The 24,120-nt window shown below is 44.4% G+C and overlaps 2 protein-coding genes across 2 annotated transcripts in view; both read right to left on the bottom strand.

The window, feature by feature from the left end:
* The window catches only part of LOC126996859 (zinc finger protein 391-like), a 96,229-nt gene that overhangs the window by 69,423 nt on the left and 2,686 nt on the right, over window positions 1–24,120 (bottom strand). The window lies entirely within an intron of this gene.
* Window positions 4,494–24,120, bottom strand: part of LOC126996865 (uncharacterized) — a 30,779-nt gene continuing 11,152 nt past the window's right edge. The window contains exons 4-7 of the mRNA XM_050857776.1: window positions 23,063–23,200; window positions 15,738–15,868; window positions 13,277–13,444; window positions 4,494–6,180 (exon numbers count right to left, since the gene is read on the bottom strand). Coding sequence (XP_050713733.1) covers window positions 15,755–15,868; window positions 23,063–23,200 — 252 coding nt within the window. The 3' untranslated portion in view covers window positions 4,494–6,180; window positions 13,277–13,444; window positions 15,738–15,754. The remainder of the gene's footprint in view (window positions 6,181–13,276; window positions 13,445–15,737; window positions 15,869–23,062; window positions 23,201–24,120) is intronic.

The following is a 24,120-nucleotide window of genomic DNA, read 5'->3' as shown; positions in this document are numbered from 1 at the left end:
TTAACCAGGGGATTAGACAAATTAACTATTTCCCTTATGGAACTAGTCTCGGGCCGAGAGTTCAAGCCAACTACGAGTATCGTCTGAGCTCAAATAAGCCTTGGATAGTCTTAATACTTCGCTCATCGGCTCCCAGACCGAGACAGAATCTCCTTATTCACTGCCTAAATAACTAACTACATTTGCCATATAAGGAATAACGATAGTTCAATGTTTCCTTTCATGAAATAATAAATAATTGCCCTTGCGAAATTATAATTAAGAGAGCAAGGATAATGTAACCGATCGAAAGCCACGCCATCTGGCGAGGGAAATTCAAAATACTTCTTCAGACCCACGTGGTTGGCTTCCGGCCCACTCCATCATCTGCTCTCAAGCATTCAACACCTCAGCGCTCGCGGCTCCCACATTAACTCGCGGCAGTGCTGTTTTATACTTAGTCTCGAGGACTACAGGACTCCTCTAGGACGGACACCACTTCTTTTGAAACCCTACTAAAGATAAGTGCCCTCCTACAGTGATTACAAACAGGTATTACTATCGGGCCTACTAGGATTATCATTGTAACGCTGGGAGGCGCTTACAGGGAAAGCCCTGCACCCCATGCTGTATTGGTGGTAAGTGGTTTGTGTTATTTTTGTGGAGTTGTCCTGGAGGAGTTTGAGTGTCTTGCGAGAAACAACCGCTGGGTACGGTAGATTCACTGTATCACATTTCCAACCAAATGTACCTTTGTATCAGCAAACTGTAACTTGCCCCACTAGAGATAATATCTTAGATAAAATGTATTGTAATGTGAGGAGCGGGTATCGTTCTTATCAAAAGCCTAAATTCGGTCAATCTGACCACAATATGGTGTTTTTGGCTTATAAGCAAATTCTGAAATGTAAACCGTGCGAGAAAATTAAGGTGCAGGATTGGAATAATGAGCACATGGCGAGTCTTCAAGGCTGTTTTGATTGTACGGACTGGGATGTGTTGTATAATGAGTCCGACGATATTAATGTAAATGTAGATGTTTTAAATTCATATATTAAGTTTTGTACCAACATGATTGTTCCAACTAAGGAAATTAGTATTTATCCAAATAACAAACCCTGGATAAATTCTGATATCAAAGCATTATTGAGTGAAAAGAAGAGAACTTTTGAAAATGGTGACCGCATGCAAAGGAATGTGATACAAAGCCAATTAAAAAGGAAAATACTAGATGCTAAACACTCAAATAAAGTTAAAACTGAAAACTTATTAAAGTCAAATAAATCAAAAGATGCTTGGACAGGGGCAAAACTACTGAGTGGCTCTAAAAAGAAAAGGTCATTAATAGACCCACCAAACAGTCAACAGTATGGAGATGATTTGAACTCCTTTTATGCTAGGTTTGATGTACACGATTTTTATCCTGAATGTGAAAATATTTTGTCAATGGTTAGGGGTATCAATGTAGAACGAATAATTATAACTCGTGATGATACGATGGACTCTATGAAACGTATATAATGTGGAAAAGCAAGTGGACCCAATAAAACTGGTTCTAAACTACTAAAATCCTGTGCCGAGCAACTCGCTGATCCACTGTGTAAACTTTTCCAAGCTTCACTTGATCAGAGTACAGTACCGGATGTGTGGAAAATGTCAGACTATTCCAGTACCCAAAAACAACCACCCGAGGGAATTTAATGATCTTCGAGCCGTAGCCTTAACATCAATTATAATGAAATGATTGGAGCACATTGTGAAGAGGTACATTTGTTCAAGCACAGATCCCTTGAAAGATATTTTGCAATTTGCTTATTTACAAAGTATGAGTGTTCAGGATGCTGGGTTAACCTTACTTCACCAAACTTACGAACATTTAGAAACCCGAAATTCACAGGTTAGAATTCTATTTATAGATTTTATCAGCGCTTTCAATACAATTCAGCCACATACTTTACTTAACAAATTACTAGAGATGAATGTCAACAGTAATCTAGTACTGTGGATCTATAGTTATCTTTCGCAAAGACCTCAATACACCAAAATAAAACATATTAACTCTGACACTGTACACACAAATACGGGGCTCCACAAGGGTGTGTCCTTTCACCGCTACTTTTTACCCTTTATACAAACAACTGTAAAAGCAACTTCCTCTGCAGCTGTTCGATTGTAAAGTATGCGGACGATACAGCAATTATAGATAAAATCAGAAATGATATTTCAGGAGAATTTTTGAGTCAAATAAATAACTTTTTTGATTTGTGTAACAATAATTTCTTAACCCTTAACGTAAAGAAAACAGAAGAAATAATAATAGATTTTAGAGTAAATAATTATGTTCCTAACCCAATTGTTATAGCTAATGAACATGTTGAAAGAGTTCATGAATATAAGTACTTGGGCATAATGATTGATGACAAACTAGCAGGGTCCTCAAATACACAACAAGTCTACAAGAAATGTTAACAGCGTATTCATTTATTACGAGTACTGGAAAACATTCACATTGACCAAACAATATTATCACTATTCAACAAATCCACAGTAGAATCGATCCTGTGCTTCACAATTACATTATGGTATGGAAAAATAATATGTAAAGATAAGAATAAACTGAAGAAGATTGTAAAGACCATAAGTGGGGACTCCCAGCAAAAACTGTACCAGTAGATGAACTGTACAATAATAATGTAATGAAACAGGTAGAAAGATTATGAACAAAATAAATCACCCACTGAACTGTCACTATACCTTTCTTAGTTCAGGCAGGAGATTAGCACTCCCTATGCAACACACAAGTAGGTTTAAAAATTCTTTTGTTCCAAAGAGTATAAAAATGTACAACCATCTAAGGACTTAACTGTGTAGATAAATACAAACTAGTAAAGTGTATAAAGGTAATGACTGGTATGATATTGTGAATAATGTACTGTTTTTAGTATCTTTAATGCAAAATATGTATTTTTAGCGAATGGAAGAGTTCAATGCCAAAAAAAATTCATGATGTATTTCGTATTCAATGTGATAATAAAGTTGGCTTAACTTATCTTATCTTTGGTGGGGCAGGATGGAGCACACTGACACCTGACAGAGAACCAGGTGGAGAGGTGGAATTAGAACCTTTGTTGGGGGAGGATGGAGCACACTAACACCAGACAGAGAACCAAGTGGAGAGGTGGAATTATAACCTTGTTGGGGCAGGATGAAGCACACTAACACCAGACAGTGAACCATGTGGAGAAGTGGAATTATAACCTTTGCTGGGTCAGGATGGAGCACACTAACACCAGACAGAGAACCAGGTGGAGAGGTTGAATTATAACCTTTGTTGGGGCAGGATGGAGCACACTGACATCTGACAGAGAACTAGGTGGAGAGGTTGAATTATAACCTTTGTTGGGGCAGGATGGAGCACACTGACATCTGACAGAGAACCAGGTGGAGAGGTTGAATTATAACCTTTGTTGGGACAGGATGGAGCACACTGACACCTGACAGAGAACCAGGTGGAGAGGTGGAATTATAACCTTTGTTGGGGCAGGATGGACTACACTAACACCTGACAGAGAACCAGGTGGAGGTTGGGGGAGGATGGAGCACACTAACACCTGACAGAGAACCAGGTGGAGAGGTGGAATTATAACCTTTGCTGAGGCAGGATAGATCACACTAACACCTGACAGAGAACCAGGTGGAGGGGTGGAATTATAACCTTTGCTGTGGCAGGATGGAGCACACTAACACCGGACAGAGAACCAGGTGGAGAGGTGGAATTATAACCTTTGCTGAGGCAGGATGGAGCACACTAACACCTGACAGAGAACCAGGTGGAGAGGTGGGATTATAACCTTTATTTTGGTGTGGCTGACCCAGGGAAGATAGGGGTTTTTGTGTGTGCATGGTGTGTGTGGATCGCATGGGTGGTGTGGTGCCAGGATGGTGTGGATGGAGCAGGAAGATGGGGGCAGTAAGGTGTGGGTGGGTGTGTGTGTGGATCATGCATGGGTGTGGTGTGCCAGGATGGTGTGGCAGGATGGAAGCGTGAGGACAGTGTGTGTGTGTGTGTGTGTGTGTGTGTGTGTGTGTGTGTGTGTGTGTGTGTGTGTGTGTGTGTGTGTGTGTGTGTGTGTGTGTGTGTGTGTGTGTGTGTGTGTGTGTGTGTGTGTGTGTGTGTGTGTGTGTGTGTGTGTGTGTGTGTGTGTGTGTGTGTGTGTGTGTGTGTGTGTGTGTGTGTGTGTGTGTGTGTGTGTGTGTGTGTGTGTGTGTGTGTGTGTGTGTGTGTGTGTGTGTGTGTGTGTGTGTGTGTGTGTGTGTGTGTGTGTGTGTGTGTGTGTGTGTGTGTGTGTGTGTGTGTGTGTGTGTGTGTGTGTGTGTGTGTGTGTGTGTGTGTGTGTGTGTGTGTGTGTGTGTGTGTGTGTGTGTGTGTGTGTGTGTGTGTGTGTGTGTGTGTGTGTGTGTGTGTGTGTGTGTGTGTGTGTGTGTGTGTGTGTGTGTGTGTGTGTGTGTGTGTGTGTGTGTGTGTGTGTGTGTGTGTGTGTGTGTGTGTGTGTGTGTGTGTGTGTGTGTGTGTGTGTGTGTGTGTGTGTGTGTGTGTGTGTGTGTGTGTGTGTGTGTGTGTGTGTGTGAAGGGTAAGGGAAGGAAAGGCAGGAGTGTGTGGAGGACTTAGGACAGTGTTTAAAAACTTTGGAAGTGAAAGAAGAATTCTTGTGTTAGGAGATATGAATGCAAAAGTTGGAAACAGGGAGATTGGTGGTGTGGCTGGGAAGTGGGGTGTGGAGGGAGTGAACGGGAAGAGACAACGCCTGGTGGATGTTTGTGCCGAGAGGGATCTGTTCCTGGCAAAAACCTTCTTCCAGCACAAACTAATTCACGGGTATACATGGGCAAGGGGTGACATGAGGAGTGTAATAGATTATGTAGCTGTGGATACGAGGTTGAGGCGGGATGTAGTGGATGCAAAGGTTGTGGTGGTAGCCAAAATTAGGATGAAGGAGAAATGGGGACTCAGAGGGAATGGGAAGAGGGAAAAGGGTAGGAAGGAACTCGCAAGTGACAGTGGCCACAGGGAGATGTATAGGAGAGTGGAGGAAATACTTGGAAGAGCAAGAGTACAGAAAGAACACAGTGAAGGAGTGAAGGAGGCTCATGAGGTGTTTGAGAGTTTGGTGGTCAGGGCAGCTGTGTAAGTACTAGTCGATTATGGGTCATGTGGAAGAGGAAAGAAAGGGAGTGTGTGGTGGACAGATGAGGTAAAGGAGGCAGGTGAGGAGAAAAGGAGGAACTACTGTGGTGCCCTCGGCTGTCCTGCTTTTCATTTAAGGCACCACTGAGTGTGTGGGGGTTCACAAGAAAACAAAACTAAAAACCATAATAATAAAAATAACCGCGAAACCAATTCGCGGTGTGGAATGGAGTCGAAGACAATTAAGAGAACGTTAAATTACCCTGACAACCCTACTCTCTCCTCGTGTCTGTGTTAATGAAGAGAAAAAAAAAGAATTTCGGTAGCGTGTTATGACACGAAGGAGGAGGGAGTAAGGGTGACTCCTACAAGTGATTAACGTGGAATATGGGGTAAGGTAGGGAGGAAACAAGCAGTGTTACATTATATGGTTTCGGTTTATTAGGACACTGGGTATTTATAAATAATCTGCCACCCCTTTGAAGAGGTGGGGGGGGGAGGGGGAGGAGGACGATTTAACTCTCAACCTATCCTGTAACGGCGACGGGACAGCGAGTCTTAAAAGGACCAAGGGCGACGGAGGCCTCTATAGTCACAACCCTGTCATTATTCTGTTATTACCAATATTACAAGATGACGCAATACATACAAAGGCGGGAAAAACATTTATAAATATATAGGCGACGGCAACACTCCCCTTCCTCCTACCAGTCACGAAGCTCGCCCAGCGACACTCACATCAGCACTTTTCCATACGTATCTTGATGCGTCACAGAGGCCACGACAGGGGGGAAGATCGCTAAACCCCTTACAAACACAACGATTTGACACCCATCCTAACTAGTGTGTGTGTTGGGGAAAATAAATTAAAAGGAGCTTCCCAATATGACTGAGGAGGTGGTGGTTACAGGCATTGAGGGATGACTTATCTGCCGGCGAGGTGATGTCTCATGGCTCCTGGGCTGGCTGCTCCATTCACCGGGACGGCGAAGGTGCCGTGGGCACCCACTGTTAGCTGTGAGCAGGGCGAAGGGTGTCAGATAACTATCTGTTGTAACACTTGTAAATCATGTGAACACTGTAATTTTAATGGGGAGGTATATCCAGGGAGAACAGCGCCTACCTGTGAGCAGGGCGAAGGGTATCAGATGACTAACCTCGCCCAGCGCGGTGGAGGCGAGGGGGGGGGGGTTACATCGGGAAGGGGGAGGGGGTAAGAGAAGCAACGGATAGGAGAGAGGCGGAGTGCTTGCTGCTGATCGCCAGTTACCCTAACTAATAATTATGCAGGGAAGGTTATATCCTTCGACGACGGTTCGAACCTTTCTCGCTAGGTTTGTAGAGTAAAATTAATGTCTAGACGTTATTTGCTCGTTTTGGGGGCACTTCACCACAAGAAAATATTAGAGAAATGTGACGGAGGAGGTGAGAGGGAGATGGGAGAGAAAGTACAGGGAGAGTAAGATGGTCGTGAAAAGATTGGTTAGGGAAAGTAAAGGGAGAGTGGATCAGGATTTTGGCAGGAAAATTTCAGCAAATACCAGAACAAAAAAACTTTTCTGGAAACAAGTTAAAAGAGAAATGGGGGAGAAAAAGAGTGACATTTGTAACATGAAGAGGAGAGGCGGGGTGCTGTGAGAGGGAATGAGGATATGAGGAGAGGTGTGGAAGCAACACTTTGAAACTGTGATGATTGGGAGTGTGGGAGGGAGAGCAGAAGTGAGTAGTGTGGGAATAAAGATCAATGTGGGGCGGCCAGATCCACAGGGGAGGGTGCAGAGAGGTGAGGTAGAGGAGGCAATGAAGAAGTTCAAAGTATTAAAGGCCCGTGGAGCTGATGGCATAACAGCAGAAATGCTGAAGTATGGAGGAGGGGTAGTTGTGGAATGGATGTTATGGATATGTAACCCAGCATGGGAACAGGGTGAGGTGCCGGAGGACTGGAGAAAGGCTGTTGTTGTGCCGCTGTACAAAGTGAAAGGAAGCAGAGGTGATTGTAATAGTTACAAGGGAATAAGTCTACAGTGTGGCAGGAAAAGTGTGTGGAAGGGTTTTGAATGAGAGGATGAAGAAAATCACTGAAAAGTGTAGGCAATGAACAAGGGGTTCTAGGAAAGGGGAGGGGTTGTGTGGACCAAATATTTACACTCAAAATGTTAGCTGAAAAGTACCTAGAGAAGGATTGGAAGCTGTTTGCTGCTTTCATGGACCCAGAGAAGGCATATGACAGGGCTGACAGGAAGGGATTGTGGGATGTTCTAAGGATATATGGTGTGGGAGGGCGTTTGCTGGAGGGAATCCAATCCTTCTATATGGATGCGAGTGCCTCTGTGAATGGTGAGTTGAGTGAGACATGGGTGTGTGATGTCACCATGGCTTTTTAAAGTGTACATGGACAGTTATATGAGAAAAATGAGAGCCAGATTGGGGGAGCTTGGTCCAAGGCTGAAAGAAAGGCTGGCAGGACTGTTTGCTGATGATACAGTGTTGCTGGCAAAGAATAAGGAGACACTCACCTGGTTGGCTACCCCAACTTACTGTCATGGTTCACATATCGGTGGTACGTAGAAGGATAGCCCGCAACTACTGGCACGCCAGCCCATCAGTTCAATTAAGGACGTTATGATTTGTACAAAAAATAATGGGCGGAATTGTGTGCCATGTGCAGCTAGGTGTTAAGCAAGGTGTATAGATATGAGTTTGTTACAGAACAATGTTAATAATGGGATGAGTTTTGACAGAGGCAGGTAATTATTCCATGTATGAGAACAGTGACTGTTCAAAGGAGAGGTGAAGGCCCCGTTTACATGCCTGGATTGTGCCAGCGCTGACAACGCTGTCTGGGAGGAAGTTCCAGTGATCAATGCACCTAACACAGAAGAATCTGCGTCTACACTCAGTGGTGTGTGGTTTGGCTAATTTTAATATGTGGCCTCTGGTAGTAGTGACCGGGGAGATAGTAAATAGATCAGACGGAGAAATGGCACATTGATTATGAAAGATTTTCCAACATTTAATGAGGTCTACTCTCAAAAGTCTGCCTTGTACAGAATATAGGTTAAGAGCCTTGAGACGATCAACATAACTTAGTTCAGCCAGGCCATCTATGTGGTTGGTCCAGCGGCGCTGCACTGACTCCAGCAGCCGCAGGTCACCCAGGTATCCAGTGTTCCAAACTGTTGACCCAGACTCTAGTAAAGGTCTTATGTGTGACTTGAGGATGGCTAACAAAGTCACTGGAGCGACAGAGAGTAGATATGAGTATTTTATCGACTAATCCTGCAGCTTTATTAACTGTTGTTCTTATATGTGCATGAAACTTGAGGGTGTTGTCGACTAGAACTCCCAGGTCTCTATGGGTGTCAGCCAAGGACAGATCAGAGTTATCCAGGTGGTAGTGCTGAACAGAGCCCACAGCTGTCCAGTCAGTAGAGCCACGCTGGCATCGTAGCACTACACACTAGGATGGGTTAATGTTTAGCCCCCACGAGCTAGCCACACTGGAGACACTATTAATATCTCTTTGGAGAGAACTGAGATCTTCAGCCAAAGGGTAAGTGGCATTGTGCCGTATCTTCATATACTACAGCTTGAAGTCGTCCGCAAAGAATTTACACTTAGATTTAACATGTGAAGGTAGGTGGTTGACATATATAAGGAACAAGAGTGGGCCCAGTACAGAACCTTGTGGAACTCCACTAGATCAGTCTAGATGAGCTAGTGGCACCCGATATTGACACTTGCATGATTCTGCCCGTCAGAAAGTCAGAGATCCAGTCAAGCAGCCGACCACCCACACCCAGATATCTTAGTTTGTCTATACGAATGGTGTGGCAAACAACATCAAAGGCCTTGCTAAAGTCAAACAAGACAACATCAACGACAGCACCCAGGTCAAGCCAAGAGGTTACATCATGGTATACAAGTAGGAGCTGATCGTCGACAGTTCTGCCACGACGGAACCCAAACTGGTCAGCAGACAAGATCTGGTTAACTTCTATGAACTCATATAGGTCTTTAGCTATAAGCCTTTCTAAAGTCTTACAACATACTGAAGTAAGGCTAATTGGCCTATAATTGAGAGGAATATGTCTGAATCCCTTCTTAAATATGTGCACAATGTTGGATTTCTTCCACTCAACAGGCAACCTACCCTGGAGTAAGGACTGCTTAAGGAGACAAGGATGTAGACAATCAGGGCCCATGCTTGAATTGACATCCAGTGAAGCAAGTCTCATCCTAACTTCCTCTAGAGATAGAGTCACATTATCAATGGTTGCAAGTGAACGTTGATGGGGAAAGGGAGTACTTGGATCCTGGGTGGCACACACTAGACTGAAACTAGAGGCAAATATCTCAGCCATTGCACCACAGTCCGCAGTCAATTCTCCACTGTCTAGCTTAAGTGGACCCACTGATGGTACACCAATCTTTTTGCTCCTTATGTATTGGTGTAATAGTTTGGGTGATTCCTTTATCTTGTGAATGAGGGATCTCTCATAAGCTATTTGTTGGGCAACATATTAATTACGGAAGCTCTGGTTTATCCCATTAAATTGCTCCAGGGCAAGAACAGCCTGATGGGAGTGTCTGCCATAGGTTGATCTATTAAGCTTATAAGCCAACCAGGCATTTTTCCTGGTAGTCTTTAGGGAGTTGGGAGGGTGTTGACGGAACTGGCGTGGGCGATCTTGAGAGACTAGAACATACTTAGCAAGAAGGTTTGTAAGAATAAACTTTAGTCTTGAAAGCATATCATCTACAGATATATATACAGATGTCTCTACATTTTGTAGATACTCATTTATCTTGTTATATTTACCTCTATGCCAGGAGTACTTAACATGATGGACAAGATTGACCTCAACACTATTTTCAAAGTAATACTGTAGAATTAAGGGACAATGGCCACAGCTGGGAAAGGTAGGCAAGACCTCCACATCACCCACCCTATTATTCTCGCTGGTCAAGACCAAGTCTAGGGTGTTGCCGGAGGACACAAATGTCGGGCCTTTTACCCACTGGTGAAGACCCAGAGTGATAAAGCATTCCATAAAGAGTTTGTCTAGGGGAGGATAATTCATGCAGAGGATACTGCTTGAGTTTGACAGGGTGTTTACCGTTTACCGTTGATTAGGTTTCAGGCCCCGGTCCGCCGCCGTAGCAGCGCTCCACAGGGCCGCTAACATTATAACAGTAATATTAGCACCTAAAGTTGTCCTCAATCTTTATTTTTGTCAAGTCGTAGGATTTAGTAAATAAGTGAGTCTTCAGCGCTTTCTTGAAGATTGCCAGACTGTCACTGTTCTTAACGTCCCCGGGTAACTCATTATAGAGCTGCGGGGCACTCTTCTCAAATGCTCTGAAACCCAGTTCCAGGTTGACCCTGGGCTCATAGAGTCTATACCGTTGTGTACTGTGTCTCACTGACATGGTGGTGTCCAAATGAAAACCCTGTAGTATATTTCTCAAATATCCAGGTTTACCAAGTCGCGTTGCTTGATAAGTCAAGACACATATTTTGTAGACTCTTCGTGCCTTAATGGGTAGCCAATGCAAGTCTATAAGTGCAGGTGTTATTCTCTCACGGGGGGGGCAGACCCTTCATTAGCCTTGCAGCTCTGTTCATAACTTGTTGTAGTTTTTTCAGCAGATATTTAGGAAGGCCATAATAAAGTGAGTTACAATAATCCAGCTTACTAGTTACATGATTATATATAAGCATCTTCATAGTCTTATCATCCAGGTATTTCTTGACAAATGCAATATTTCTCAGATGGTATCCTGCCGTTCTCACGAACTGTTTGATCTGTTCTTTGAATGACAGAGTGCAGTCAAGTATCACACCTAAATCTTTGACTGACTGACCTCCTGAGATCCTTGTTCTTCCCCACAAACAAGCATTCAGTTTTATCCTCATTCAGCTTCAGTTGCTTAGAATTCATCCATTTCCCAACATCATCCATAATTCTGCTCAGCTTATCTTCAGTGTTTTCCACATCACTCAGCGACAAATATAACTGTGTATCATCAGCATACAGTTTAAAGTCAACTTCATGCCTTCTTAGCAAATGTGAAAAACCGATAGTATACACACATAATAAAATTGGACACAGTACACTTCCCTGGGGGACTCCTCTGTGCACAAGTTTATGAGTAGAGAACGATTTACCTATTTGCACACAGTAAGTTCTGTTCTCAAGGTAACTCCTCAGATAATGCAGCGCGCCACCCTCAATTCCAATATTCTTACAATCCTGAAGCAATAGACTGTGCTCCACCGTGTCAAACGCAGCACTCAAGTCTAACAAAATCAGAACACCACACTTCCCTTCATCCATGAGCACAAGCAAATTGTTTACCACCGAACAGAGAGTAGTTTCAGTTGAGTAAAGCCTCTTATAGGCAGATTGATTATCCGGTAAAGCCTGCACCTTTAGCAAATGCTCCATTAGCTGATTTAAGATCACATTTTCAAGTATCTTAGATAGAAACGTCAAGTTGGATACTGGTCTAAAGGAACTTAAACACTGTGGGTCCAGTCTACCTTTAACGATATGTTTCACGATCAACGCTTCCTCACTCTCAGGGAAAGTCTTGTTTTCGATACTAGTGTTAAAATGCCATGTAATGCTTCAGAAACTTCACTTTTCAACTCTGTAGCCTTTTTATCTTGTTCAGAGGCCTTGACAACAAGTAAATTCTTCTTAACTTTCCTCTTACGTTTGGTGACCTCAGCCCAAGTTGCATCTGCTGACTCCACATGCTCAGCCCGCTGCAAAACGTCCGCCACATCCTGCGCCACCTCCCCCAGCTCCTCCTTCACGCTGACCGCTCGTAACTCAACTTCTTGTTTTTTAACTTCTGATATTTCCTTAGATAATTCCAGCTTGAATTCTTCCATTTTTTTTTCACAATTTTGGTAGCCAGAGATGCTTTATGAAGGCATGGGTTGCAAATCCAATTTACATTAGATATATTCTCCGGCTTAATTCCAGACAGATGAGCACACTTCACATGGCACCACTTAGGGCACAGACAGCACCCTATCCACTTATCGCCTGTGGGATCCGCACAAACGTAACAGAACTCCACCGAGTTCTTGGCTCGGCCGGCCATGTCGAGTTTTGTCGACTCAGCGCTTTCGCGAGCACGGCGCAACACATCCAACCCGCGCGGCGACTCACTACTGTGTAAGAGGAGGAAGCTGAGAGTGAATGCTGGAAAGAGTAAGGTTATGGTATTTGAGAGGCCGAGGGAACAGGTCATTTGGCAAAGCCGTACACAGTTAGAGCAGAGGGTACAACACAGTGTAGGATAGGGTTAGGGGAGGAGAGAAAGGAGGAGGTGACTGAGTTTAAATATTCAGGGACTGTTTAATGTAAGCATGGTAGTATGAAAGGTGAGGTGAGGGAAAGAGAAGTGAAGGGAAGACAAGTGGTGGGTGCATTGAGGAGAGTTATGAAAGGTAAAGTGTGAGCATGGAGGTAAAGAGGAGAATAAGGAACAGTATTGTCCTGCCAACTCTGTCATGTGCATCAGAGGCGTAGACATGGAATGCAGCACAGCAATGGAGAATACGTGATTAGAAACTGCCATACAAAAACTGACATGCTATTAAGGAATGAAGGATAATAGAGAGAGGAAGAGGGAGGGAGGGAAAACTGGGCTGGAATGATGGGATAGAGAGGGAAGGAGGGAAGTAACCAATTTTGCCTTTTAGATGACATACTGAACAAAAAATGGAGAGTCGGACAAGCAGATGATAAAAAAGGAAGAAGAGGAGGGAGGGCAGGAGGCAGGAAGAAATTGATTAATGGGGAGTGATCGAGACAATGGATGGAGAGTAAGAAGAAGAGAATAAGGACATCGAGGTTAGGAGTGAGGAAGGAGGAAAAAAGTAGAACTGAATCCTGCAACATCCCTGACCCACACTTACTACACCACCAGAATAACAAGGGGAGTAAGGCCAAACCTTGAGGGATTAGCTGACTGGTTCTTGTTGGTACAAAGGCAGGGAGATCAGGGATGAGGGAAGGGAACTGAAGCGTGCAACATCCCTGACCCACACTTACTACACCACCAGAACAACAAGGGGAGTAAAGCCAAACCTTAAGGTATGCCTGGAGCACACTGATGGCCTTGTTAACATTGGTGTGGAGTGTCTGGTGGACCAACTCGTGGTAGAATTGGATGGCCAAGGTGGAGTGGGCCAACGATCTTGTCCGCCACCACCCGTCACACTTTCTACTCTTCAGCAGCACGTTCACCAAGTGATCCTGTGAATGCAGGTGAAAAAGGTGAGTATGAAATGCCAGAATTTTTACTCTTTTACTATACTCCAACACGATCTCTGCGTGTAACGAAACACACGAGAAATTAATCCAGACAAGGAAAGGTTTGCCGGCGCCAGGGATCGAACCAGCGACCAGCGTAACGGGAGAACCACTCCTTTGGTTACCAGTCGGCCAAAGAGGTACCCCACTGACTAAGTGGGTTATGAGAGGCTCGCCCATCAGACAAGTCGGCACTACACGTCTCCCCATTCCCATTTAGATTAATTTCTGTGTGTTGAGTTCCCGTTTTCCATGAACTTCGGAGAGCATGGGCCATCACTCTACCTGTTACCCTCTCGGGGTGACACAACAGAACCACAGGAGAGGATGCCACCGCTATGCCACCAGTGAAATGACATAATTTTTCTCTTTTCTACACTCCCGCACGGCCTCTGCGTGTAACGAGACACACGAGAAATTAATCCAGACATGGATAGGTTTGCCGTCGCCGGGGATCGAACCCGCGACCAGCGTAACGGGAGAACCACTCCTTTATCAGTCGGCCAAAGAGGTACCCCACTGACTAAGTGTGTTATGGGAGGCTCGCCCATCAGGCAAGTCGGCATTACAAGTGGAGTCATGCTGTCCAGCTTTATAGCGCAAGAGTTAGCATCTTCACTCCCTGGCAGCATGTTGACCAAGTAATCATATGTGAGGGTGAAAAATGGGAATAGAATCATGCTGTCCAGCTTTGTAATGCAAGAGTTAGCCTGCATCTTCACTCCCTGGCAGCATGTTGACCAAGTAATCATATGTGAGGGTAAAAAAGGGGAGTAGAGTCAAGCTGTCCAACTACGTAATGCAAGAGTTAGCCTGCATCTTCACTCCCTGGCATCACATCGAAGAAGTTATCATGTGAGAGTAGAATCATGCTGTCCAGCTTAATAAACGCATGTAGGTGCCTCCCTCTGTTTCCTGTGTAGGGGAGGTCCAGGCAATCAGGAGTACACAGCAGGAGGGGCTGCAAACACACACAATGCCTCTGTCCTTTCCCACCATAACATTACAGTAGTTTGAGACACACAGAGGAGGCTGAATCAAAACTATACCAGACTTATCATTATTATTATTATCATTATTATTAATTATTATTATTATTATTATTATCATTATTATTATTATAGATCAATAAAAGGGGCATCAAGGGGAAGAAAAAACTGATATACACACAAACAAGTCCCCATAATGAGCAGACACGAATATGAAAAATAAGAGATAGTTCAGAGAGAGGAAGCAGGACGTTTCGCCGGTGTGCCAGTTGCCGATACCGTTTAGAAACTCATTTTCATACTAATAAAATTATTTTTATTTTTCGTGCATTGTTACCCAGTAGGGGGAAGAGGGTAGGGAAGGCAGGGTCAAAATCTTAATATAGATCAAAGTATAATAAAAAGAAAACGTGGACCGGAGGGGTAACTATGGAAGACTTGCCATACCCGCATATTCGCGCGCATACACAAACACACACACACACAGTTATGGGATCTCGTCAACGTCGTTGGTAAACGTACAGTGCTTTACTTTCTGCCCCTGGTCAGATCTACATCCATACACCGAACAATAAACCACCGGAACGCGGAGTGACTCGGAATTCCTTGCTCTTAACGCTGGGAAGATCATGGTCGGACTGACCTGGCTTCTGCCTTCTGACCCCGACCGCTGGATAACAAAAGACGTCATGCGCGGGGCGGGCTACTTTTCACTCGGAAGCGGACTAACCCTGCCCAGTGTCTCTTTTAACACTGCTTCGTTCCTCCTCCCTCACGCTCGCAGACGTCACCAACAAGCTTTCTTACCACTATTACCTCCATTATCCTTTCCATTTATTTTATATCCTTACGCACGAGTAATTCCTGGGTGATGGAAAAAACTTATTTTTACCCATCCACGAATATATTAACTTCTGGTCAGGTACAGTAGGAATAGTGATACTTAACTCAAACCAAAATTTTACGTAGGAAAAAATGACAAATATTTGCATGTAGGCCTATGATATGAGGCATCAGTTACTGATTTTGAACAATCGAACACACTTTTTTTCCTAGTTCTCAGGCTGTAGGAATGGCCCATATAATCTTTGACCGTGGGACGGTTCGCCGAATTTTCGGCGAACCGTCCCGAGCCCGTCGGCCAAGTGGCACGCCGGCGAACCGTCTCGCATTCCAGAGACACTCTCAAGTGAAGAGGATAAAAAGAAAGGGACAGAAACAAACACTAACACCTCTGCTCTCCTCACCTTCACGTCGGAGCAGTTCATGAGGGTGAGGTCACAGGCTGAGGGCTGCAGCACGGGCAGGGGCAGGGACAGTGACCACAGCGGCAGCAGGGACCCAGGCAGAGACCCAGGACTTCCATCTTAGGTGATTGCTGAGAAGGGGAGGAAGGAAGGTGATGGGAGGTGTTATAAGGGGGAGTGCTGCTGGCATCAACGGCACTAATGGGTGTGGCTGCTGAGAAGGGGAAGAAGGAAGGTGATGGGAGGTGTTATGAGTGGGAGTGCTGCTGGCATCAACAGCACTAATGGGTGTGGCTGCTGAGAAGGGGAAGAAGGAAGGTGATGGGAGGTGTTATAAGGGGGAGTGCTGCTGGCATCAACAGCACTAATGGGTGTGGCTGCTGAGAAGGGGAAGAAGGAAAGTGCTGGGAGGTGTTATGAGGGGGAGTGCTGCTGGCATCAACAGCACTAATGGGTGTGGCTGCTGAGAAGGGGAAGAAGGAAGGTGATGGGAGGTGTTATGAGGGGGAGTGCTGCTGGCATCAACAGCACTTAAGAGTGTGGCTGCTGAGAAGGGAAGGAAAGAAGGTGCTGGGAGGTGTTATGAGGGGGGAGTGCTGCTGGCATAAACCAAGTTAACTTGGTCCAGGGCCAGATGAACTTTTCCCCAGGGTAATAAAGGAATGTAAAACTGAAATCAGTGGGCAGTTAACTGAAGTATTTAGGAAGTCATAGACACAGGGGTGGTGCCTGTTTCATGGAGGCAGGCACACGTTATTCCAATATTTAAGAAGGGAGACAAATTTTCTATGGAAAACTATAGGCCGATTAGTTTGACGCCATGCAGTTATAGGTAAAATGCTTGAGTCAAGAATAGCTGATAGTATTAGGGACCATATTGACAGACATAATTTAATTCACGACTCACAGCATGGGTTTGTGAAAGGAAAGTCGTGCCTCACTAGTCTTTTATCCTTTTACAATAGAGTATATGAGGCAGCTGTCAATGATGAGAGGTACGATGTAGTTTATCTTGATTTTAGTAAGGCCTTCGATAAGGTACCTCACCAGAGACTGTTAAATAGTCAGGGCTCATGAAATAAGAGGGAAGGTATTTGATTGGATTAAGGCGTGGATTAGCGACAGGAAACAACGGGTTACCATTAACGGTAAAAAAATCCGAATGGGGTAATGTTACCAGTGGGGATCCTTAAGGTTCAGTTTTAGGCCCGCTTTTATTCATTATCTACATCAATGACATAGACAATGGGAAACTAGTGATATAGGTAAATTTGCAGATGACACCAAAATAGGACGCACTATTAGGACAGGGGAGGATGCTAGAGCACTGCAGGATGATCTCAACAAACTGTCAGCTTGTTTGGTCAGAAAAATGTCAGATGAATTTATTAACAGGACAGTAACCAACAGGAGTGCAGAGGTCAGACTCTATTTAGCGTTAGTTAGGCCACACTTAGATTATGCTGTCCAGTTTTGGTGCCCACACTACAGAATGGACATCAACTTGCTAGAATCAGTTCAGAGGACGATGACCAAGATGATTCAGGGGCTGAGGAGCCTCCCATATCAAGATAGGCTGAAACATCTCAACTTACATTCACTAGAAAGACGAAGAGTGCAGGGAGATCTGATAGAAGTATTCAAATGGGTCAAGGGTTACAACAAAGGCGATATAAGTAAAGCACTGAGAATTAGCCAGCAGGATAGAACACGCAGTAATGGATTTAAATCAGAAAAGTATAAATTCAGGAAAGAAATAGGCAAGTATTGGTTTAGTAATAGGGTGGTGGGGGAATGGAATAGACTCAGCAATCACATAGTTAGTGCAGGGACGATAGCTTGTTTTAAGAGTAGACTGGATAGCTGCATGGACGAGGATGACAGGTGGCAGTGCAGTGTGGGTGCAGTAAGAAGACAGAGTACTGGAGCGTACGCCCGTACCGAAGGTAAACGAGGATCAAGCCTCTACCTGTAACCCCTGAAACTACAACTCACCCATCGTGAGTAGTGGGGGGGATTCTGGAGCTGCCCTGTGTAGGCCACTCGTCCTCTTGCAGTTTCCCCATGTTCTTATGTTCTTATGAGGTGTGCTGCTAGCCTCAACAGTACTAAAGGGTGTGGTTGCTGAGAAGGGAAGGAAGGAAGATGGTGGGCGTTATGAGGGGGGGTGCTGCTAGCCTCAACAGCACAGGTGGGTCTGGCAGTAAATACTGAGGGACTGCTCTGCTGATGGCAGGAAGGGAGGTAAAAGTTAAGAGGCTGTGGAGGTAAGCAGTAAGTAAAGTGGGTCAATAATAACCATTATAAGAGTTAAGAGGTGGAGTGCTTTTAGTCTCTTTCTGGCACAAGTTAATAGAGAATACGATTTCTTCTTTAGTACATCAAGGAAGGGAGGCAGCTCAAGGAAAAACAAAAAAAAACAAAAACGTGTCAAAAAGAGGGGTAAGAATGGGGTGCCACTGATAACTTTGGTGTTGGTGGAGTTGTGAAGGAAGGTGCGTGATAAAAGTGAGAAGGCAGAGTGAAAGCTTGAAAGCTGAAAAGCGCCGGGTTGTGAAAGTCTCTCTCGTGACCGAGGCTCAGGACAAGCGATTTCTCTTTGAGGCGTTTTCAAGACCCTGTGGGAGCGAACTCCCAGTGTTGGAGGCATCTAACACAGCAGTATATAATTTCCATACACAATTTTTATACAATTCAATTTTTGGTCACAATTTAAGTTTTTTCGAAAGCGCCTTTAATATTTGCCCAAACTCGCTTAAATTTCTAACAATGCCTTCGAACCTTAAGAGTGACGTTTGTCCCGGACGATTTGCAGCTCAGTTCTTCCAGCTGAGTAAAACTTACCGCCTCTGCGTTCAAAGACTACATCTTCAGAAGGCTGTGACTGAATGGAAAGTCAAGCATAATGATCTTGAAGAAATTCGTAGCCCTTCAGGAATTTGTTTTAAGTAATGTGGCAGTGACTCCACCATCGATGGTGGAGAGGCCCTCCACCGAGACTGTGCCCTCTCCAGACGACCCTCCTGCTTCACGGGAGGACGTGTTACCTGCCTCACAGGTTGACTCCCAGCCTGCCTCACAGGCTAACCCCCAGCCTGCCTCACAGGCTAACCCCCAGCCTGCCTCACAGGCTACCCCCCAGCCTACCTCACAGGCTAACCTCCAGGCTGCCTCACGGGCTAACCCCCAGCCTGCCTCACGGGCTAACCCCCAGCCTGCCTCACGGGCTAACCCCCAGCCTGCCTCACAGGACAACCGCCAGCCTGCCTCACAGGCTGACCCCCAGCCTGCCTCACAGGCTGACCCCCAGCCTGCTTCACAGGCTGACCCCCAGCCTGCCTCACAGGCTAACCCCCAGCCTGCTTCACAGACTAACTCCCAGCCTGCCCCACAGGACAACTTCCAGCCTGCCCCACAGGACAACTTCCAGCCTGCCCCACTTAACGCTTCTCTTCCTGCTTCACAGGATGTCGGGTTCCAACCTGTAAGGAATGGAGCCAAACCGAAGTAGGCAACCAAGGATTTACTGACCCCCACTACCTTCAATAGGTTCTAGGTGCTGGCAGACACCATGGAGGATGAGCTCGAGACTCGCCTAGTTGGGGACTCCATGGCACGTGGCCAGCTGGTTGCACGTGGCCAGCTGGTTGAGTTCTGTGGTCTTTCATCAAACGGCCCCAGAAAACGTTACTGCTATCCAGGTGCCAGACTGGACGACATCACCGCAGCGTGCGATGATGTCTTGAGAAATGCAGACCGAAACACCCTCTTTGTCATTCACGCGGGGACAAATGACGTAAAGACAACCCATTCTGAGGAACTGCTTGAGAAATACCGCCGCATGATCAAGCAGTATAAACGTAAAACGGATGCCAGTAACATCATAATCTCAGGAATCCTCCCGAGGGTCGGTGCCGAATCTAGCTTTTACAGTAAGTCCTTCAGCACAAACAACAGACTTCAGTCCCTTTGCTCACAAGAAAACGTCCAGTTCGCTAATTTGTGAAACAATTTTTACTACGATTCAGACTTGTTCCTTCCTGATGGCATCCACTTAAATCCTATTGGAGCAGCCCGTTTCGGGAGGCTGCTCTGTGACCAAGTGGCTCTTCGAAAGCCAAAAAACGCGGAGGCGAGAACACCAGCAGCTCCACCGTAAGGGAGCACTCAACCCGCAAAACTCCCGACTCGAATCACATTAAAGCTTGCTATGTAAACGCTCGTAGCCTACGTAACAAATTTGAAGACTTAGAAGTCCTCGCAGCTACAAATCATTATCACATCATCGGAGTCACAGAATCTTGGATAGACACTTCAAATACAGATTTCATTGCGGAATTTAGATTACCGGGTTATACCATCTTTAGTCATGAAAGAGAGAACAGACAGGGTGGAGGCGTTATCTTTTATATCCACAACTCTCTCCATCCAGTATCCGTGGAAACAGATATTATAACCAATGTAGACACGGTCTTCATTGAAATTAAAAATAAATCTCATAAAATAGTAATTGGACTTATCTACAGACCGCCAAGGCAGACTCTTGATATCAACCACGCATTAAGTGAATTATTATTAGAAACAAGTAGCAGTTGCGAGGCAGTAATTGTTGGGGACTTTAACTTGCCAGTGAAAAGATGAGGTGAACCGTTGAACTGTCATACAGGGCTCGACATGTACACAAATTTACTAGAAAGTGATTTACATCAACACGTTCAAGAACCGACTCGGGAAAATAATATACTTGACCTTATCTTTTCAACGACAGCTGATCTAGTTAACGAAGTAAATGTTGGTCTAATTTTAAGTTCTAGCGATCACCGAACAATCACATTCAGCATCAATATGAAAGAAAGTAAAGTAACTCCTAGTAAAGAAAAGGTGCCTGATTATCAGAGAGCGAACTTCGTAAGACTCCGATCAATTCTAAATACTTCTGACTGGACTGAAATCTCGGCGGAACCAGATATTGATAAATCTTTGGGGGCCTTCACCACAATATTGAACAATGCTATAAGCATATGCGTACCCTATCGTAACAGACGTTCAGCTTTTAAGAAGAAACCCAAATGGTGGAATAACGAGATTCAAAATAGCCTACCTCTTAAAAAATGCGTATACAGTAGATACATATCAACTCAGAGTGAGGCTGACAAACTAGAGTTGGACAGAATTCGCCGCGAAACCAAGAAATTAATAAAACGAAGCAAGAAAAATCTTGAAGAATATATAGCGGAAACAAGTAAATCTAATCCTAAAGAATTTTTAGCTATGTAAATAATAAAAAGTCACTCACTTGTGGTATCGGACCGCTTGCTAATGAAAATGGTAACCACACGAACGATGAAAATGAAATGGCTACAATCCTAAATAACTTTTTCGCATTCGTATTTATCGACGAAGATTGTTTATCACCTCAACCGCCGGAGGTTAGAAGGACCGAAAAGATGTTAAGTGGCGTGCTCATCGTAGAAAGTGACATTTTACGCACAATTGAAAAGATTAAAGTAAGCAAAACTCCTGGTCCAGACAAAATTACCCCTAGGGTCTTAAAAGAAATCAAACATCAAATTTGTAAACCGCTCTCCATCGTATTCAATAAATCTTTAACAGCTGGAAAAGTTCCGTCGGATTGGAAACTTGCAAATGTCACACCAATTTTCAAAAAGGGGGACAAGTCTCATCCAGGAAACTATCGACCAATTAGCCTGACATCGATTGTTTGTAAGTTAATGGAGACTATCATTCGCGACAATAAGGTGAAATTCTTCGAAGAAAATAATATAATAAATAATTCGCAACATGGCTTCTGTAGTAAACGTTCGTGTTTGACTAACTTACTTGATTTTTTTAATTACATTTTTGAGGTGTTTGATGAAAGCAGATCAGTAGATATCATATATCTGGATTTTCAAAAGGCATTTGATAAGGTCCCCCACCAACGATTGCTCAGTAAACTACTGGCGCACGGTATCTCGGGTAACATTCACAATTGGCTTGCGGACTGGCTCTCTGAGCGGAAACAAAGAGTAGTTCTAAACGGTGTTACATCTAACTGGCTCGACGTCAGAAGCGGCGTACCTCAAGGATCAGTGCTTGGCCCCATGCTCTTCTTAATATATGTTAATGATATCGATGATGGGCTCACTTGCAAAGTATCAAAATTTGCTGATGACACAAAAATTGCTAGTAAAGTAACTGCAACACTCGACGAAGAAGCTTTACAATCAGATCTAGATCGACTTGCACGTTGGGCCAATCAATGGCAAATGAAATTTAACGTTGACAAATGTAAAGTGTTGCACATCGGAAAAAATAACAATCGCGTTCGGTACGTAATGAATGGCCAACAACTTTCTGCAGTAAGTAAAGAAAAGAATCTTGGAATTACTGTATCAAGCGATTTAAAGCCCGGTCAGCATTGTTCAGAGGTAGTTAAAACTGCAAACAAATTGGTTGGCTTCATCGGACGAGTCTTTCATAATAAATCGGAAAAAGTAATATTAAAACTGTATAATTCGTTGGTTCGACCCCGTCTAGAGTACTGTGTACAGTTTTGGTCTCCCTATTACAGAAAAGACATAGAAAAATTGGAACGGGTTCAACGAAGAGTAACAAAGATGATTCCTAGGTTGAGAAATTTATCATATGAACAAAGGCTTAAAGCAGTAAATTTATTCAGTCTATCAAAACGAAGAATGTGTGGCGATCTAATAGAAGTGTTTACAATGTTTAAAGGATTCAGTGATATTAATGCTGAAGATTACTTTACTCAAATAGAACAAGAAGAAATCACAATTTGAAGAGAAGTGGTTAAAGATTCTCGTCGTACGAAGCTAAACACTTCTTCTTCAATCGAGTTGTTAATGTTTGGATCTCTCTACCCTGTGATGTCGTTGATAGTACAACAGTTACGGCCTTCAAGAATAGATTAGACAAGTATTTTGAATCCAACCAGCTACTAAGATATTACTCATTGTCGTAATAACGTTAAGTTCTTTCGAATACTGGTGTCCTTGTCCGCTTTTATCGCCCGGTTAGTGGTAGCAGTAATGGTTGTTCTTTCCTCTTTCCTACATAAATTCCATGCAGTTTTTCCATGCTGCATGGTTCTTTTTCCTTTCCTGCCAGCTTTGGCTGGAGGGATGGGGGGGTGGGGAGGATCCTTCGCCTTTGCTGCCCTTCATCTTCCACCTTTGATTAGATAGTTAGTGTAGCTTGTCACAAACAGCCTCGTAAGGACCAGCAGGTCTGCTGTTGTTTGTTCTTTCTTTGTGTTTATTTGTGAGTCTGTTCCGCACAAGTAGGTGAAGCTGAAGACTCACAACTTTGGCATCGGTGGAGGTGGTGACGGTGTTGGTGGCCAAGATGGAGTCATGGGTGGGTACTGAAGACCCCGGCAGACCCAGCGAGAAGAAGCCAGTTGCAGACCCACACTCGGCCACCAGCGCGTTGATCACCTTCTGCGGGAAACATCATTGTCATCATCAACGACAACAATTCCAACCCTCCCCTCAGCCCATGTGGCACAGTAAAGATGGTGAAGGGGACAGCTGCAAAATCTATTACCACCGCTAACATTCTCCTCACCTTTCTCACTTCAAATAGTCCTTAAGACCATATCTAGCCAAAGTAATTGATGTGCCCCAGAGAAAACTAACACTCCAGCAATGACATACAATTGGGGAAAAAGAATTTGCAACACTTTTCAACACGTCACTAAAAACAGGCACTAAACAGTTGCAACTACACCTTCAATCATTAGGCACAACACGAGTCAACTGGGTTACTCTCTGCAGGAAGGTGATTCAGCCCCTCACCTGGTGCTGCCTGACACGGCCCTGGTGCAGGACTCGGTAGCAGGGTTGCCAGATGTCCCGGTCATTACGAGGCCAGAGTTTTGTTCGAAACGGCCAGAAAAAGGCCAACCTTACTACACCATATAAACAATATATTTGATCGCATAATAAATACTTATCATGGACTTTTTCAGTGTACTAATTGTACAATTACAAAGTGTACAGTAACAAGAACCACCTGTTACTCAGCCACCCATGGTCTTAATTTCTCCCACTCCTCTCGGTAGGCTCTCCCATCACTATACGAAGTTTTCCATTTACCCATGTTGTCAGTTTAGATGAATGACAAATTAGCTGCTCGTGTAATTTTCAGCGCCTTTAGAAACCAGGCTCAACTTTCCCAATACGTAGGACGCGTGTCAGCCGCGACGGACTTTTAACTTTACAACCTGAGGGGAGCAGGGAGAGGGAAGGGTGCGCCAGGACCGGTACCAAACACGTAACGAATGATGTCCATATTATTAAGTGCATTAGATGCTCTTAAACACATGTTCTTTTGCGCTAACATTATATTATCTTTATTT

This window comes from Eriocheir sinensis, chromosome 1, assembly GCF_024679095.1.
Source record: "Eriocheir sinensis breed Jianghai 21 chromosome 1, ASM2467909v1, whole genome shotgun sequence".
NCBI classification, from domain to species: domain Eukaryota; kingdom Metazoa; phylum Arthropoda; class Malacostraca; order Decapoda; family Varunidae; genus Eriocheir; species Eriocheir sinensis.
This window is presented reverse-complemented; position numbering and strand designations above follow the sequence as displayed.